The following is a 19,998-nucleotide window of genomic DNA, read 5'->3' as shown; positions in this document are numbered from 1 at the left end:
CCCTGTCTACTCAGTACCAAAAATTACTACCAACCTCAACTAGGCTAGGCTAAAGTCCTATGTCTCTGGAGCATAAACGAACCTGTTTGCCGATGAGATTTTTTTATTTTTATATAATAATAACAAACACTGGGAACATATATTCTAAAATCAATTGGGTAATATAGTGCCACTGCGCGTCAAAACATCGGAAATGGAAAGGCCCCAGTTATTCGAGTGGCCGGTGCTGAGGGTCCCAATCTATCCTTTCATTGAAGAGGGCGCCGTTTTCTCCGCAGAATTTCACCATGCTGACGTTCTGTACAATCATGTGATGAAGCTCTGGTCCTTCCCAGAGTTCAATGTGCGCTGTTTGCCCCACCCCATCTATTCTGCTCTGTCTATCTCAATGTGCTATTCCCGGAGAAAAAGGGGAAAATAATACCTTCAATAATTGGTTATTCCCGTGTTTAATCTCCCACCACCAGCCCAGGAGGGGACTGCCGTCATAGTGGAATGTGTTATTACAATCCGCGTTATATTTATGAATGTATATGCACATGTAAGCTCTACCTACCATTCGAATTCAAAAGAAATATGCAAGAAACTGGAAACATTCGAAGGATTTTTGTATTTTCTTCATGTTTAGAAGAATCAGAACCCATTTAAGAATGTGTTGGGGACTATCAAAGCGCTATTAGGAACCTTGCTGATGTGAGTAGGGGTACACATTTCAGCAACAAAAGAAAAGACAGAGAAGGCCCTTTGGATTGAGAAAAAACAGCAAAGAACAGCCATCACAGAAACGGGCAAAAATCAATTATTTCGGGGATCTAAACTGAAAATCGGACTCACAGTTTAGATCGAGGATCATCTTATGGATATAAAAGAAGTTGAATGAAGACGGAAGCAATGGAAATATTACACATGTAGTTCGTTAAGTGTAGCCTTAATATAGTTTTATTTCTCTAGTTTATCTATAGGCTATGCGTAGAGAAATGCCGTTTTAAGGAAATAAACAGAAAATACGCCTTTTCCCCAAAATATGTTTATTATAACTTTTGCCAAAAAGATCCATGTCATTGTACAGGCGAGTTTCTGTGTCATGCCGAGTTTGGGTCCCTGTCACAGGCAACAGTGAGACGTGAGACCCGGGCTGTTCGTGAGATGAAAATAGGCTATTTATCCCCTCCTCAATTGAATGTGAAAGAGGTAAAAGCCTCAATCAACCTTAACATCTGTGGATGGTCATCAATATCGGTATATAAAAACTATATGTGAAGAAGGAAAACCCTAACAGAATTGACCAAGTGAGAGGGCGGCCTGGGTGTCGTCATCAACAGTCTCCTACCCTCTGACAGCAAGATCTACTGAAAATACGCATTATGTACACATAATTACAAGCGCGGTAGGTCAACGTTTTAAAACTCATTAGTTCGACGTAACACTAAACAACAAGACTGTATATATGTCGTTAATATTATTCTCAATTCCGTGGGTCAACCGAGGGATCTAGAATAGTTTGTTTATTTATTTTTTCACATTCCCCCTCCCCTGGACCCTATTTCTTGCGGGAAGATGGGTTGTTTGGGCAACAGCAAGACTGAAGATCAGCGAAATGAGGAGAAGTCACAAAGAGAAGCAAACAAAAAGATAGAGAAACAACTTCAGAAGGACAAACAGATATATAGAGCAACTCACAGGCTACTACTTTTGGGTAAGTTTGTTGAAGGAAATCTGATGTGTTGTAGTCAAGGCCTCATTGGCAACATTGTTTCTATGCCTATATGGCATACTATTTGATGTTGTGATATAGGATATTGTTGTCTCTGTAGGCCTTCCTCTTACACTCTAGTCTCATTTAACTTTTTCATATGTAACATGGTTGCTTGTATGATGTTTAAGTTGGGTATCAGTTAGACTTGATTCTCTAATAACATAATTGAAGTCTACATATTGCTACATTGTTATTGTTTCTTCACATTTGCAACATTTAGTCTCTAGCCTGTGTGATTGTAACAGCTCGTGCCTAATCTATATCAAACATGGGTGTTGAGGCTCTGCATGTGTGTTGTGGGTTTGTTTTCAGAACTACTAGCTGCTTGACAACTTTCAAATTCATAGGCCTGTGTATTTCAAGGTGGGCCTATGTGTGAATTAATGAATGGTGAACATTTCTACCACTGACACTTCTGTGCTCATGGTACTGTTATCATGTAAAAGCAGTCAAAATGTCCTCTCTTAATTATAATATCTTATAATAATAGCGGTGTTTCTGTTGGAGAGGAAGTTGTGGTAACTAAAGAAAGCGGAACAGAACTCACATTTAACCATAACAAAAGCTTTACTACAAAGCTGCTTTAGATATAGCACTGTGCTCTTTGCACTTTTATATGATATGACAAGTTTTGTTGTGTGTGCCATTGGCAAGTTATCAGATGTTGGCCTATTTGTGAGTAAGAATTTTGTTGGACAGTGTTTATGGAGAAACATCAGACCGTGAACCAACCATGATAAGCTCGTAACATTTGAGATCACTGCTATGGGAAAGACGATTTTGACTAATGATGAAAGTGATCTATTTGATTTGACAAATGAGATGTGTGTATTGTTGACACCTTTATGCTTGATTCACACTATAGGTTCAAACCAAGCTGTACTGAGCTTGCCTAGTTACGCATCCACCACGAGAACCGTGCTGGAAAGAACGGTGTGAAAAGACAATATCAGAGCCAACACAGTCCAGTTTGGGTTGTCCCTATATTGTGAATCAGGCATTCGAGTGGATCTGTGATGAAGAACGTCCTTAGTTATTGTCACATGGGGATGTCCACAGCACTAAACTAGCCAATCGAAAAGAAATCAGACTTGATAGGTTTTACATGTTACTTTGTGTTACCATTACATCCCTGGTTATAAGTGAAGCTGGTAATACTATTGCATTAGTAGATTAACAGGTTGATATTGCACCTATTTATTTCCATCTTACTGTGTGTGGATTCACCAAACCTCCCACTATTGTAAGTTGTTTGACTCAGACCCAGGTGGTCTTAAGCTCAAGGTAGAAGTTGCCCCTTACCACATCAGTTTATCAAACCTAAATCCTGACCGTAACCAACTGGAAGATAAAACTATATCTGACCCATAGAGAGAGAGGCCTCATCGTTGTATCCGTGCCATTATGGCGTCGTTGACGGCATGGGCAGTGCCATTGAAGCTATATCCATTTAGAAGTAGTCAATTTCTTCTTCACTATTAACTCATGCCTCTTGATGACCTGGTTGCACATAACAGGGGCACCAGGAGGAATCAGCCAATGAAATTGGAAGTCCCACCCAGCTGACCATATTAAAATGGTGGAAGCCCTCAATGGCACTGCCCATGCTAAAACGGCCTTTTGGCCACTAGAGGCCTCTTATCATTCTCTATGATCTGACCCTAGATCAGAGGTTAAGGGCAACTTCCTCCAAATCCTGGCCTCTACTGGTGCTGAGTCAGACCTTGGTCAAGTGTCATAATAACCCATTTCAATTAGAATATTTCCTAATGTTTATTTCACAGGTGTCAAGTTCTGAACTATCACTTTGAACGTGTCTCTCTTTACAATTAGTTTTTTTGAAGATGACTTCTGAGCATCACATTCCAAATGGCTGTCTCTGTTGGCTGTCAGGGTAGGGCATTTCTCTGTACTCTATGAAATATTTCTAACCATCTCCCCCCCACCCCGCCCACCCACAGGGGCTGGTGAGTCAGGGAAGAGCACCATAGTGAAACAGATGCGGATCCTCCATGTGAATGGCTTCAATGCAGAGTAAGTATGGTTTCCTTCTCCAGACTATGCTCTACAACTGTGAACATAGATCAGGGTTTGAGACTACAAGCAGAGTGATGGGGGATAATCCCAAAGGAACCAAAATGTATTGGCCTTGCAATACCTGAATTGTAGAATACACACATTCGATTCACCTGTACAAAGTGCATGATGAGAGGCTAGTAACAGTTGATGGTATTCCTCAGTTCAATAGCCACTATAATGTACTGTTTAAGTGTCTCAACTAGTTTTTACTGTGAAGTCTTAGATTTCGATTTAAGAATTATCATTCTGATTGCATGGATAGATGTAAAAACGAGGACTTAAACTTCCTTCGGAAACAAATGCTGTGGGGTTCAAACCCTGTTCCATTGGTTGGTGACGGGTCCTTCAAGGCCCTAGTGCGATGGTTGGTGACGGGTGCTTCAAGGCCCTAGTGCGATGGTTGGTGACGGGTCCTTCAAGGCCCTAGTGCGATGGTTGGTGACGGGTGCTTCAAGGCCCTAGTGCGATGGTTGGTGACGGGTGCTTCAAGGCCCTGGTGCGATGGTTGGTGACGGGTCCTTCAAGGCCCTAGTGCGATGGTTGGTGACGGGTGCTTCAAGGCCCTAGTGCGATGGTTGGTGACGGGTGCTTCAAGGCCCTGGTGCGATGGTTGGTGACGGGTGCTTCAAGGCCCTGATGTGATGTTTGGTGACGGGTGCTTCAAGGCCCTGGTGTGATGTTTGGTGACGGGTGCTTCAAGGCCCTGGTGTGTTGTTTGGGGACGAGTGCTTCAAGGCCCTGGTGTGATGTTTGGTGACGGGTGCTTCAAGGCCCTGGTGTGATGTTTGGTGACGGGTGCTTCAAGGCCCTGGTGTGATGTTTGGTGACGGGTGCTTCAAGGCCCTGGTGTGTTGGTTGTTGGAGGTTTAGGCTGAGGTGAGAAGGTTGGTTGGCGGTTTAGGCTCTAATCTGGTGTTGGTCCAGCAATCTGTGCTCAGTTCATCACTTGGTCACATCCTAGACATTTCATACATTCATTGATTAGTTGGTTGTGTCTGTGTGATAACTTAGCTGTACTGTGTATCACTTAAACTTAAGGATTGCATTTGCAAATGGATACAGTGCAGGGCAGTGTGTCTGACTTCTCAGCAATGTTTTGTAGTCAGTACTGGAGGAACATGTACTGTACAAGGAAAAGGAATATAAGGAATTGCTGGAGGTTTTTGGTAGATTCCCTAAATCCTGATGTATGTTGTTTTTGCATTCAGTAACTTCCATTGATAAGGTTCCAGGCCTTTGTGAAACACTGGACCAAGTATATTTTATCTTCTTAGATAAAGATAGGAAAGGATGTATATAATCACACATGCTTTCTCCGTATATAGAAGTATTGCGTATTCTCTCTCCACACACACACACATCATATATACACACACACAGTCACATACAAGTGCGCACACACACTACTTTGTAAGAACCATGTGATTTTTTAAAAAGTGACTATCATGTTGAAAATGTAAACAGGGCCTTCTCAATCTACCTCAAGCCAATAAACTAGAGGTCGTGTCTGTGTGGGATACAAGCCCTCCTGCTGGCTGTTTCCTATTCTGTCTTTCTTTTTCTTTCCATTTCTTTCTCTTTTCTATTGATGTACCTCATTCTTTGACACACATTCTCTCTCTTACTCTACTTAAATGCAGTTTGTGTTCTTGGGATAAACTAAACATCAGTGGCAGTGTTTAACTTAGTGAAATGTTTCCCGCTACAAAATACATCTCTTTGCATCATCTGAATCAGAAAAAAGATTTGGAGACAGTTGGAGGACCCTCACTGCTGCTTCCCGTAGCCTACAGTTTGGCACACTCCACCTTTGCTTGTTAAACTCCATTGCTTTTGACTTGATAGCTGATACTGTAGTCTACTGATGGGTTGTTGCAGCTCAGTTACCACTCTATAAAGGTGGGGGGATGTTTGACGTCTGATCATTTGTAGTTATCATGGCAGGTAGAGCATTTTCATTAGAGTCCAATGTAGGCACTGGGAGACTGGGACCTGTTAAAGATATGAGTTTCACATAGTTGAAGATGTACGTGTCACAGTCATAAACATTGTCAGGTTCAGAAGGAATGATATTGGGTATTTGTGCATGTATGCCAGCTGTTGGACTATTATCTAGATACATATTTGTTTTTTGTTTCCTGTATTATCAGCATATCTGTTGTGTATGACAATGACATTTCAATTTTTTTACAACATGGATGATTGAGTTTTAAGGTTTTTGTTTTTTGCAGAGAGAAGAAGCAGAAAATTCATGATATCAAGAATAATATTAAAGAAGCTATTGAGGTGAGTTTTCGGGTTTGAATCTTTGTAGTTCATGTCTCTGTAGGTAGGTACTATGTAGAATAAAAAATTCTAAACAGCTAAGCATGAATATTTTATCATTGAATATAAGATACCCCAAGACAATCCTGTGTTGTCACTTGATTTGTATTGAATGTGCGTGTTTGTGTCGCTCTTTAGACCATAGTAGCAGCTATGAATACACTGACGCCTCCCGTTCAGCTCGCCAGTCAACACAACCAATACCGAATCCAATACGTCCTCAACCTAGTCAATCAGAAGGACTTTGAATTCACATCTGTGAGTATGACAATGTTTCTACCACACACACAAATCATTATAGATAGACATTGTCTTTGCATTAACGTATGTTAGAGCCCGATCAATATGATTTGAGGGGACAAAACTTACCGATAACTAGATATCTGCCAATATACTGTTTTACGCCGGGGAAATTAAAAAGTAAACTTTTTACACACGGAATTCTCAGAAATTGCCATCTAAAACAGCAATTGGTCAAGAAAATATGCTTCAAATGTTAATTTCTTATATTGTAAAATGAATGATACATACTGAGAATGGCCGCAAGTGCTCAGGTAAGCATGCGATTCCCTTTTTTCATCATATTTATTTAATATCGGTTGAATTATCGGCCGATACTGATATGGCGTTCAAAGGCCAATATAGGCCGATAATATCAGTGAACCAATATATCAGTTGGACTCTAATGTATGTACACACCTGTGTGAGTGAGCATTTGTACAGTACCGGTAAAAAGTTTGGACACACCTACTCATTCAAGAGTTTTTCTTAATTTTAACTATTTTCTACATTGTAGAATAATATTGAAGACATCAAAACATATGGAATCATGTAGTAACCAAAAAATTGTTAAAGAAATGAAAATAGATTTTAGATTCTTCAAAGTAGCCACCATTTGCCTTGATGACAGCTTTGCAACTCTTGGCATTCTCTCAACCAGCTTCATGAGGAATGCATTTCCAACAGTCTTGAAGGAGTTCCCACATATGCTGAGCACTTGTTGGCTGCATTTCCTTCACTCTGCGGTCTGACTCATCCCAAACCATCTCAATTTGGTTGAGGTCGGGTGATTGTGGAGGCCAGGTCATCTGATTGTAACGTGGATGCTGGTAGTCAAGAAGCAGGTGAAGGTGGTAAATTTAATTTAACAAGAAACATGGAATGATACAACGTAGGAGTAACATCTAAACATGAACAACAGAAAACAATACTGCCTGGGGAAAGAACCTAAGGGAGTGCCAGATAAAGGGGAGGTAATGAGTGAGGTAATGGAGTCCAGGCGTGCCTAATGATGAATGCCAGGTGCGCGTGATGATGGTTCCCAGCACTGGTGGTTAGTAAACCAGCGACGTTGAACGCCGGAGGGGAGGAGCAGAAATAGACGTGACACTGATACAGCACTCCATCACTCTCCTTGGTCAAATAGCCCTTACACAGCCTGGAGGTGTGTTTTTGGTCATTGTCCTGTTGAAAAACAAATGATAGTCCCACTAAGCGCAAACCAGATGGGAATGGTGTATCGATGCAGAATGCTGTGGTAGCCATGCTGGTTAAGTGTGCCTTGAATTCTAAATAAATCACTGACAGTGTCACCAGCAAAGCACCATCACACCTCCTCCTCCATGCTTCACGGTGGGAACCACACATGCAGAGATCATCCGTTCAACTACTCTGCATCTCACAAAGACACAGCGGTTGGAACCAAAAATCTCAAATTTGGACTCATCAGACCAAAGGACAGATTTCCACAGGTCTAATGGTCCATTTCTCATGTTTCTTGTCCCAAGCAAGTCTCTTCTTCTTATTGGTGTCCTTTTAGTAGTGGTTTCTTTACAGCAATTTGACCATGAAGGCCTGATTCACGCAGTCTCCTCTGAACAGTTGATGTTGAGATTGGTCTGTTACTTGAACTCAATGAAGCATTTATTTGAGCTACAATCTGAGGTGAAGTTAACTCTAATGAACTTATCCTCTGCAGCAGAGGTAACTCTGGATCTTCCTTTCCTGTAGCAGTCCTCATGAGAGCCAGTGTCATCAAAGCGCTTGATTGTTTTTGCGACTGCACTTGAAGAAACTTCTAAAGCTCTTTAAATTTTCCAGATTGACTGACGACATGTCTTTAAGTAATGATGGACTGTTGTTTCTCTGCTTATTTGAGCTGTTCTTGCCATAATTTGGACTTGGTTTTTTTCCAAATAGGGCTATCTTCTGTATACCACCCACCCCTACTCTGTCATAACACAACTGATTGGCTCAAACGCATTAAGAAGGAAAGAAATTCCACAAATTGACTTTTAATAAGGCACACCTGTTAACTGAAATGCATTCCAGGTGACTACCTCATGAAGTTGGTTGAGAGAATGCCAAGAGTGTGCAAAGCAGTCATCAATGCGAATGGTGGCTACGTTGAAGAATCTCAAATATAAAATATATTTTGATTTGTTTAGCACTTTTTTGGTTACTACATGATTCCATGTGTGTTATTTCATGTCTTCACTATTACTACAATGTAGAAAATAGTACAAATAAAGGAAAACCCTGGAATGAATAGGTGTGTCCAAACTTTTGACTGGTACTGTATATGTTCCCTTTGGCATGCCCATCCAGTAGTCCCTGTTGCAAGGAAAAGCCTCATGGTACTGGTATCTCTGTGGGTTGTGGTACAGTATAGTAATTGATGGGGTGGCAGGTAGCCTAGTGGTTAGAGCGTTGGACTAGTAACCAAAAGGTTGCAGATCGAATCCTCGAGCTGACAAGGTAAAAATCTGTTGTTCTGCCCCTGAATAAGGCAGGTAACCCACTGTTCCTAGGCCGTCATTGAAAATTGTTCTTAACTGACTTGCCTAGTTAAATAAAGGTAAAATAAAATACAAAATTAGCGGGTAGGGCCTCGATGCGATGCCTGTTAGCTAATTGACTGCCCTGAGGGAAGGCCTGGAGGTCTCTGAGTACCACTGGTTTACACTGATTGTGCCTGTAACACCCCTAAATACCTCTCTCTGGTACCCACATGTTTCTGTGTCACACTGGGATGCCCATCTAAACAACAGGGTGCTTGCTGGTAGTTGTCAGGCTGTTAGGACTTGGCTGGGAGGGACATAGGACTATATTCTAGCTAAGCAGGTACCAGGTTTCTGGATAAACATAATCCATTGGATTTATAAGTGCATCCAATAACTTTGTTTTATATTGATCACAGAAACCTTGTTAAGGTTTTTTTTTATTGAATAGGGCCCATAGTGTCCTAGAGATAGTTTTACTTATCTCTAGGACAGACGGCATGTTGCCACTCAACAAAATGAAAACATCTATTTAGCTGTTATTATGCTTTAATTTAGATCCCCTTATGAGTCTTTGGCTGAAAGAAAATGAACTATTACAGTTGAATAGTTTCTTCTCTACCATTGCGCCATAGTCTGTCATTGAAGATAGCTTTGTCCTTCTTCTGGGCCTGGTACACCTGCCATAACATCTCTCTCTCTCTCTGAGTTTGGGTGTGTAGGCCTACGTGTGGAAAGGATGTGATTGACTGCTGTCTTGCTCTGTGGTGTTTGAATGTCTGCGATTTCGTTCCTGATGGAGGAGAGTTGAATGACTCAAAGGTCAGACAGTGTAATACTGTTGGCAAAGCCTCCCTCCCTCCCTCCTTCCTCTCTGGCACCCCCCAGGGCTGAGGGGGAACCGGTTCTACTGGTCACCTAATCTCAGAGTACAGATAGAAAAAACAGAGGGTTAGGAAGAGGGTGGCTAGAGGTGGGGGACGTTCGTATGGATATCTACTGTCTGGGCTGTTCACGTCCAGTTCATTTCATGTTTAAATGCGTTGTTGTGTTATGGGACTTGTTTTCAGACTGCTGATTAATCGACTGATTTAGAATGGTTTCGGCCCGTTGCCGACCTCTGCTTTATAGGTTGTTTTTCTTAACGCCACTAAAATGTAAATTTTCTCAAATTCAAAGCTACCAGGCTGCTCACTTCCTTATCCTGTCTCTGGCTACATGACGCTTTTGTAGTGGAGTTGACCATAGCGTTAGAATGCCAGAGGGGACATTCCCATTCAGATGCATTTTACATAGCACATGATCATGTGCAGAACGTAATAGATGGTTGTTTATTAACCAGGAAAAGGCAACCAGTTGCTTTAAAAAAAGAAAATAATACTTAAAGCAAGATCAAACTCCCTGTGATATGCTTAGCAAAACAACACAAGCCTTTGTGTATTTGAAAAAAGGCCATACCAAAGGATGAAATGATTATGGAAAAAAACTAAGAAAAGACAAGCCAGTGAGCAGAGAGAAACAATATAGCATTGCGTTGTAGCCCCAAAGGATTCTGGGTCGGCTGCTGTAATGCAATGAGCAGTTCCTAGAGAGGAGTTTTAATTTTTTTTCTTAAGCGCATGACTGATAATAAAGGAGGACTCTGTTACTAAGACACATAATGAGTGCTCTTTTATGGAGTGGATGCAGGGATTCTTATAACTTTTCAAGTAACCCAAGCCAGCCGAATGGTGGGACAAATATATCGGACAGCAAACCTAAACGTTATGCAAGTGTGTGCAGACGCATTGTTCCACAAAGGTCCAGTTGTCCAGAAGATGTTTTATACATGACAGGGTTTCTTGTTCCATGGTCCAAATGGAAGGCGATGGAGGGAGATGAGTATATCTGCCTTTCTGTGCTTTTTAGCCCTTTGAATGTTGTCCATGGGGTGGTCATTCTGGTCCTTAATAAGCTATGTGGACATTCCCACTTTATGCAACAGATATCAAACAAGGAAGTAACAGATTGGCCTTTAGATATGCCAGTTGACTGGAATCATTACACCCGCATAGCTTTTGTTTGCTAAATCAATGTAATGAAATATGATTCATTCAATGTTATGAGATTTTGACGTGATTATGAGTCAACTGACCCTCCCTAGCCTGTCGACCATATGTAATCTTTATTTCTCCTCATTAAAGGAAATGTTGAAAAAGGTTATAAAAACATGCCTTTTTTTTCATTTTTAAAGGCACATACTTTAATTTCAACAGCCTGACCTGCCACTTTGTTTTTCCTATATTGAAACTCCCCTTGGCAGTGACCCTCACTGGCCACAGAACCTGTTGTCCTGTCAATAAATGCTAGATCTCTAATAGGTGTGCTGCCCCGTTGGAATGTAAAAAAAGATGTGGTACATCACAGTGCCCTCAAGCATGACATGGATGATGGACAGTGTCCTCCTTTTCTACTTGCTTTAATTTAGTCGATGTATTGTTATTGTGCCATGTGAATTAATCGCTTCATCTTTCTCTCTTCCACTGCCCCTCTTCTTTCGTTCACTCTCTCTTTCTCTCTCTCTCCTTATATTGGTCTCTCTCGCAGGAGTTTTATGAAAATGCAAAGACTCTCTGGCAGGATGAGGGCGTGAGGGCGTGTTTTGAGAGATCCAATGAGTACCAGCTGATCGACTGTGCGCAGTAGTAAGTATGCACTGCACCGCCGAGAGGGGACCAACTGTCTTGAATATCTACAGTGCCCTTGTACAGGCCTGTGTTGTTGAAAACAAACACTCTAAGCCAACGATTAGGGGCACACATGGGACTGTAGTTCAAGGCTGGCATGCTCAGATGTAGCAGGCTGATAAAATACCAGCTAAAGTTTATAAACCCCAAATCTAAAATGTATTTAATTTCATCCAAACTTTATTGTAAAAAGCAATTTCCTAGAGAGACCCGTTCTGATTTTCAATGACAACATGGCAAGATAACAGGCAAGTATTCTGCCTGAAAATGATGTGTGGTAGCGGAGCTCTGTGTCATGGAAGTCATCTTGAGCTCATACTCTTCCTCCGCAGCTCCTCATCGTGTCTGTGCACACACCACAGTATGACATCACCAGAGCTTTCTGCATCAACACTGCCACCTCTGGCTATGTGTCTCTCTCTGCCTCTCTCTTTCACGCGCTCACTCTCTCTCTCCTCACTTTCTTTCTCTTGCTCTCTTTCTATCTCTCTGGCACGCTCTCCCTCGTACTCTCTCTCACACACGTTCTCTTCCTCTGCTTAGTTTTCCAACTGTCGTGTGGCTCCGCATCTGTGATGTAGGATATTTGCAGCAACAGGGACCAAAAATGGCAGGTCCTGAGTCATAAAAAGGGAGAGACAGAGATTTCACCAGCGGGTGGAGGGGAGGAGGGGGGGAAGTAAACCACAGTGACTGGAGCCTCAGAGTTAAATCTGTTATAGTGGTGTTTGATTTGAGGGATTGTATAAAAAATTCATATTGTGCTAATGTTTGAAGAGTGCTGTTTATTTGATTTGTGTTACTTAACAGTCTAGGACAACCCCTTCAGGTGGTTCAGATGGTCCAGTCCAGTCTTTTGTTCCCTCCCTCTCTCTCACTCTTTCCCACTCCCTTTCTCAATACCTCTCTCCTGCTCTCTCCCTCCCACTTCCTCTCTCTCAGTCCATCTTTCTCAATCTCTTGCTCCCTCATTTTTTCTCTGGTTCTCTCCCTCTTTTTCTTTCTCCCCCTCTCAGGCCCTACTCCAGTCACACAAGATTTTGAGCTGATAGTCTATTTATAGAGCCTGTGGTTCTGTCTCCATGGCAACCATGCTGGAGGCCAGGGCACTAGGGAGCTATTTTTGAATCTGCTCTGTAATGTCAGACTACTCTTTCTCTCTCCCCCTCTCTCTCACACACACACATATGCACACACTTTCTGTCTTTCTCACCCTTTCCTTCCTACCTATCCCCCTCCCTCTCTTTCTTCCATCTCTCTCTACGCCTTTCCTACCTCAATCTCCATCGCCCTCCCACTCTCTCTCTATCCTTCCCACTCACTCTAATACACTCATTCAATCTCCCTGTGCCAGAGAGTAATTTAGAGATGTGTATATGTTTGTTTTGGTTCAGGCTGATGGGCTAGGTCAGGTTTGTGAGTGTGAACCCTTATGGAAGGAAAGCTTAATGTTAGAACTTTTACAACATTCTTCAGTAACGTGTAGGAAAGAGTAAGAGTTAATAACAAAGAATGGTAAATGCACATGAGCACATACACACTCACATAATCTCTCTGTGTTTCTCCTAGTCCCTTTGTCTCTCCCAGTAAATGCCGACTCATTCCTGCCATGTCTTACCTGTACTTAGACCTGTCACATTTCACCCCTCCGTGTCACATTCCTGGTTATCCAGAGGCTTGGCATTCCTCTGTGTTCAGTGTGCTTGGGAGACCGGCATTCAGCTGTCACACACTGTTGGTACAGTTTGTGGCATTCAGTTGTATTAGACACTCTGTAGGTACTGTTTAAACCCAAGTAAAACAGTGGTAAACTACACTGAGTAAGACAGGAACACCTGCTCTTTCCATGACAGACTGACCTGGTGAATCCAGGTGAAAGCTTTGATCCCTTATTGATGTCACTTGTTAAATCCATTTCAATTAGTGTAGATGAAGGGGAGGAGACAGATTAAATAAGGATTTTTAAACCTTGAGACAATTGAGACTTGGATTCTGTATGTGTGCTGAGTTTTTCCACACTCAACAGTTTTCTGTGTGTATCAAGAATGGTCCACAACCCAAAGGATATCCAGCCAAATGCTTCCCACAACTTTGGGAAATATTGGAGTCAGCATGGGTGCAACTCAATATGAGGAAAGGTGTTCTTAATGTTTGGTATATTCCGTGTATGTCATGGAATTGGACATTAGTCTCAAAGTCAGTATGACTCCAGAACCATTGCTATTCCTCTCAGCTGTAAGTGTCTGTACTAATGATGTCTCTGTTTGGTGTTTCTCTCAACCGCCTTGTTCCTGGACGGACACTGGTCCCTGGGATGTTACTAACAGGCTGCTCATTTAGTTAGCTGACACTGATTTAGTCAGTTCTCAAGTCTTAGAAAGAAACTAAGTCGTCCTCCAAAGAGGAAGGAGCGATGGCTTACCACAGGTCAGTCCCTCCCTGCTACAAAACAGTTGGCCAAACGCAGGTGTATATAATTATATTGAGCTCAGTGGTCTCTACCTGTCCACAAACCAAGACAAGCTCCCCATCATGCTTTTTCTCTGCCCCTGCTGACTGAATTCAGACATTTTGTCCTGTCCTGGTCATCCTTCTAAATCTGTTATCTTTTTTTCTCTCCTCAGCTTTCTAGACAAGATTGACATTGTGAAACGGAGTGACTACACTCCCACTGATCAGGTGACTTTCCGTGGTCTCAAAGCCACCATCATCAGAGGCCCAGGGATACGTCTCAAATGGCACCCTATCCCCTCTATAGTGCACTACTTTTGGCCAAAGTCCTCCATTTGATACACATCCCTACTGTCCTCCATCAACTTCCTTTCATAATATTGATGAAATATAACACAGATGAATGACTCCCGTCTTTCTCTCAGGACCTACTGAGATGCAGAGTGCTCACCTCTGGGATCTTTGAGACCAGATTTCAGGTGGACAAAGTCAATTTTCAGTGAGTATAACCCAGGATTATCATCCGATTTGGTTATATATTGGGGCGGCAGCGTAACCGAAAGGTTGCAAGTTCGAATCCCCGAGCTGACAAGGTACAAATCTGTCATTCTGCCCCTGAACAAGGCAGTTAACCCACTGTTCCTAGGCCGTCATTGAAAATAAGAATTTGTTCTTAACTGACTTGCCTAGTTAAATAAAGATTTAAAAAACGACCTGAAGATCAAGCTCCAACTCAGCCCTTTAGACGTGTATGAGTCCATACAGTGCAGCTTACATGTGATTCATTACTACGCCACAACGTCGTAGTGTATGTGGTATATTTATCGCACTGACATCTCTTCCACAGCATGTTTGACGTTGGTGGTCAAAGGGATGAACGTCGGAAATGGATCCAGTGCTTTAACGGTAACATTTGTTTTGACATTTTATCTGGTTAACCCAATAGAGAATCACTCACAAAGACAATTCATTCTCATTGATACTTTTTGGGGCGTTCTAGACGGGCCCTCCATAGTCTGTAGCCCTGTTCCACTAAAGGTTTCCTGTATTTTATCACCTTTGCTTTTTCTGCCATTACTGTGTGTTTCGGCCTTAGCCTTAAAGCTAATTGCCTTTTGACTGTGTCATTGATTTTCGCTTAACAAAACCAGGTTGTCAGAGTCCCTCCTCCCTCTGTCTTCCCCACAGATGTAACAGCCATTATTTTCGTGGTGGCCAGTAGCAGCTACAACATGGTGATCCGGGAGGACAATCAGACCAACCGTTTGCAGGAGGCTCTGAATCTATTCAAGAACATCTGGAACAACAGGTGACACAAGCACAACCCATGACACCCCCTCCCCACAAACATTTATGGAATCAATGGAGTTATATTCTATTCCTCTGTTTTATTGAAATACTCTCATCATAGTAATGTACAATTTGCTAGCTGTAAATGACCACTGACTGCTTGTTACCAGTGTATTTAGCCTGTTGCCACCAGTGTATTTAGCCTGTTGCCACCAGTGTATTTAGCCTGTTGCCACCAGTGTATTTAGCCTGTTGCCACCAGTGTATTTAGCCTGTTGCCACCAGTGTATTTAGCCTGTTGCCACCAGTGTATTTAGCCTGTTGCCACCAGTGTATTTAGCCTGTTGCCACCAGTGTATTTAGCCTGTTGCCACCAGTGTATTTAGCCTGTTACCACCAGTGTATTTAGCTAGCCTCTCTGTGTGTGGGTTTCTATTTTTAGGTGGCTGCGGACCATTTCTGTCATCCTATTCCTCAACAAACAGGACCTGCTAGCAGAGAAGGTTTTGGCTGGGAAATCAAAAATTGAAGAGTACTTCCCAGAGTTTGCACGCTACACCACACCAGATGATGGTGAGAAGTTGTTACACTTGACTGGATGTTTACTGTACACACACACGGTGCGCATACATACATACATACATACATACATACATACATACATACATACATACATACATACATACATACATACATACATACACACGCACACACAGTGCTTCTGCTTTTAACCACGGTAGATGGCTCTTGAATGCTCTTTCCTGTGGCTGATAAGTCATCATCATCATAGTGATCAGTGACACTGAAAATGTGTGATGGTGTACTAGAATCCAATCATAACACTCATCATCAGTCACTTACTATTCTATAGCAACACCAGAACCAGGGGAGGATCCACGCGTCACGAGGGCAAAGTACTTCATACGAGATGAGTTCCTGGTAAGTGCAGAAATACAATGTCTCCCCTGCTAATGTTATATAGAATCTTATGGTATTCATTACAAAATAGGATCCAATCAAAACCAAAGATGCTAAATGAGATGACTTGCATGTATTGGATATGTTAGCATTGTCTTCATGTTAGATTTGTTATTGAGTCAAGTGGATGATGTCCTGATGGTGGTAGTATTCTTCTTTGTCTGATTGTGTTTCACTGTGTGATTTCAGAGGATCAGCACAGCCAGCGGAGATGGCAGGCACTATTGTTACCCCCATTTTACCTGTGCCGTCGACACGGAAAACATCCGCCGGGTCTTCAACGACTGTCGGGATATCATTCAGAGGATGCACCTTCGGCAGTACGAGCTCTTGTGATGGGAGGGGGCTGCAACACAGACTCTGAACCTTCACCTCCGGTCTCTCCCTGAAACCCACCCCTGTCGACCTGTTCCTAACTCGGTGTACTCTTGGGGACTCCTGAAGTCAAACTAGACATGAGCTACAGAGTAACCTGGAAAGACTATTGAAATACTGCAAAACACAGAATACATCCAAGCCAGATCAGCTGAACTGCACTTTAGCACTGTGCTCAGGACTCAAAACCATTTCACCACACACACAAGCGTGTACACGCTGACATAACACCGAACTCTCGCTCTTTCACACCATTAGTTTATATTTTGAGACACACACACTTACACACATGCTCTCAAATTTACCCTCCGATAACTGCTTGCTGTTCTGAAAAAGAACACGCTTTTACTCGACTACATGGTCCTGGACTGGGTGAGCTCAGAGTCTTAGCTGCTTACTGTCTGCAGCCACAGATTGACTGGCTCAGTGCTTTCAATGACTTCACAGCCAAGATACCTACTAGGAGCAACGTTGATGACTGACAATGAACCAGAGAAGCATCGTGGTGGGCAGGGCATGGGGGGGAGGGGAATATCTATGTCAATTTGGTGGAGCTTGGACACCATGACGCTCACAGGATTGTCACATGACTTTGCCTTGTTTGTACAGCAGCGGGAGGAAAAAGGCCAACGTTCACAGAACTCAATGGAGTGCAAAAAACATATACAGTACCATATAAGTGAAGAGAAGTCCGATCAGCCCTGTTTCTGTCTCCAGTTGTTTTGTCTGTGGTAACTGTTGTGCCATTGTGCCCCCCTCTCTCATCACCCCTCCTCCCTGTCCACTCTCTTAACCTCACCTCATACCCTGCACTGTTACTTTACTGGCAATGCTCTTTGTTTTGTTTTTAAAGAAAAAAGTAATCCTGAAATTAAAAAAAAAAATAAGGAAGAAGATAATGATAAATGGGATTCTATTCTTTACTCATGTGGTCAACCCCCCCTCCACCCCCTCCTTCCAAGGCTATTTGTATGTCTGTCTTTACTTTACTGCTGAACTATTATTCTTGTACAGACTGTAAAATGTATTATTTTGTACAACTTTATTGAAAAAATAGAAGATCCCTGTGCCTTGATCACGACTGTACGTGTATAATGAGCTAAAGTGGGTGTTATACTGCGCTGTATAGCTTGGCCAGTTTCCCCCATCTCTCCAGGGAAGGAGGACAACCATTCGTAGATTTAGATTTTTATTCTCTCCCCCAACTCCCCTTTATGATTTAAATGTTTATTTTTGGATCCATATACCAAAAGAAAGATAAATATATGAAATGTTTATGGATTTTTAAAAGTATTTTATTAGAATCAAAGACACAAATTGTACACTTGATATAGTGTGCGTATTGCTAGAACTTAAATCTTTTCCAATTAGGTTTTGTTTCATTAGTGACTTCTGCAAACAACATTTTGAAGGGTGAGTTTTATTTACCATTTTTAGCTTTAAGGTAAAGGGTGATGGAAAAATATCCAAATGCAAAACATTGCTTGTTTCTACATGAATCTTTTCTTTTGCTAAAGAAAACAACAATCAAAAAATTGTATTGTTTTGGGCTCCTTCCTAGTGTTCCACAACAGAGGCAGACTGTACAGTATTACATTTTCACTTCAGTGCCCTAGTTTTCATTTATTATGTACATCAAACATGGGTTTCTACTTTCAGAAGAGGAGCTCTGCAAAATAAAGTTGTTGTTTTTTGGTGCAGACAGCAAGAGGCCTGTCCTTACACACAATCACAATGGCAAGGACAAACCTACACCAGATACAACCACATCTCATTCATCTGCCTTCATTCATCTGCCTTTAGCCCTGTCTTGAGTCATGTCCACTGTCCTTAGACAGTTCTTCACTGTCCTTAGACAGTACAGTGCCCTGTACTGTTACTTCACTGCTTTTAACCTTTTATCATCAGTTCTATTCTACTTTTGATTGAATCTATAACATGCATCATGACTGTATTCAATTCAGTCTTTGTTGTTTTCCATCCAAGGTGATGTATTTTCTCATTTAACCCAGACACAGGCATTCTACTTCACCACATAGCTTTTTTGTACACATACAAACAGTTGTGGTTTATGTTAATAGAGTGTGAATCTTTGGGGTATTTGTCTTTGCATTTTGGTCTTGACCTACACCATGACAATTGTTGATGAATTTCTTTCTCTTGTCAGGAGTGTAGCTTAGGGAAGTACAAGAGAATAAGAACGGCAGTATTTAAATATTGCTGGGAATGCAAAAGACTTCAAGTATGAGTCAATGGGTCAAAGGAAGTAAGAGGAAAGGGGAGGCAGGATTGTGACGAAAAGGGCGGAGTGCTGCTGGAAACAGGGTTTCTTCAGCCCAACATGAATGTCCCTTGATATGATTACACTGTTCAGTGCCATGCTCCTGAGCACGAGGAGAGAACTGCCAATGACACAACTGAGCAGAACATATGTGTCTTATTTAACTTGATGGAAAAGAGCCTTCTCATTGATGTTGAGCAAGATCTACAGGTTGGTTGGCCTAAGAACTGTAATTGTGTTATCTATGGCCTGAATGATTGGCATTGCCTGCTATTCCTGGTGACTGTGAGAGCTGGGTTCATAGTCTGTGATGCTCTGTGGCATCAGAATAGCTTATCATGTGTCACTGTTGTGTAGGTATTGAACATAGCGGCCTCCATAATTTAAGGTTTGATTGATATGATATGTCATTTTCCTCCCATGTTTTTGTTCCTCGTATACAGCTGAATGCTCTGCCACTTTTCACCACTAGGTGGTGACAAACCTATTTATGTCAGAATAATAAAGTCCTGTCTCCATAAGAATGCTAATTTAAAGTTGTTCTAGCAAACATTCATATTTGAACCAGATTACATCTATTAAGTAATAAGGATTATTATTAATATAATATTTTATGTCAGCTATTGAAATAAACAGGTCATATATAGAGGGAGGGTCCAACATTTAGTCATGTCTGGATTTGGTAAAACCTTGGTCCTGTAGAACTCAGCTGTGTTAGCAGGCTTATGAGGTATTGCTCAAGGATTACACATTCAATCTTCATAAATAAACCCATAAAACTTTAGATAAACTAACTAAAACTAGTTAATCTAGCATCCACAAAATACTGTTTGTGTGGCTACAGGCCCACACACACACTCATACACAAATTCCATCCCAGCAATAATGCAAAACACTGACTGGGGCCATTCTAAACACCCAAAGGCTGTACTTTACTTTACTCTGCTTAGTTCTCCT

At 41.8% G+C, this 19,998-nt stretch overlaps 1 protein-coding gene across 1 annotated transcript; it reads left to right on the top strand.

Moving 5' to 3' along the window:
• Nucleotides 1-348: 348 nt before the first annotated feature.
• LOC115168329 (guanine nucleotide-binding protein G(s) subunit alpha) lies at nt 349-19,559 on the top strand. Its single transcript, XM_029723488.1, has 13 exons — nt 349-1,387; nt 1,558-1,696; nt 3,718-3,790; nt 6,067-6,121; nt 6,299-6,418; nt 11,527-11,624; nt 14,291-14,345; nt 14,543-14,616; nt 14,965-15,023; nt 15,306-15,426; nt 15,850-15,980; nt 16,279-16,346; nt 16,575-19,559. Exons 2-13 carry the CDS (start codon nt 1,558-1,560, stop codon nt 16,719-16,721), a joined length of 1,140 nt encoding a protein of 379 aa, XP_029579348.1. The 5' UTR covers nt 349-1,387; the 3' UTR covers nt 16,722-19,559.
• Nucleotides 19,560-19,998: the final 439 nt, after the last annotated feature.

This window comes from Salmo trutta, chromosome 30 (genome assembly GCF_901001165.1).
Source record: "Salmo trutta chromosome 30, fSalTru1.1, whole genome shotgun sequence".
Lineage (NCBI taxonomy): Eukaryota > Metazoa > Chordata > Actinopteri > Salmoniformes > Salmonidae > Salmo > Salmo trutta.
Note: the sequence above shows the minus strand (reverse complement) of the source record. Positions and strands in the feature narration are given on the sequence as shown.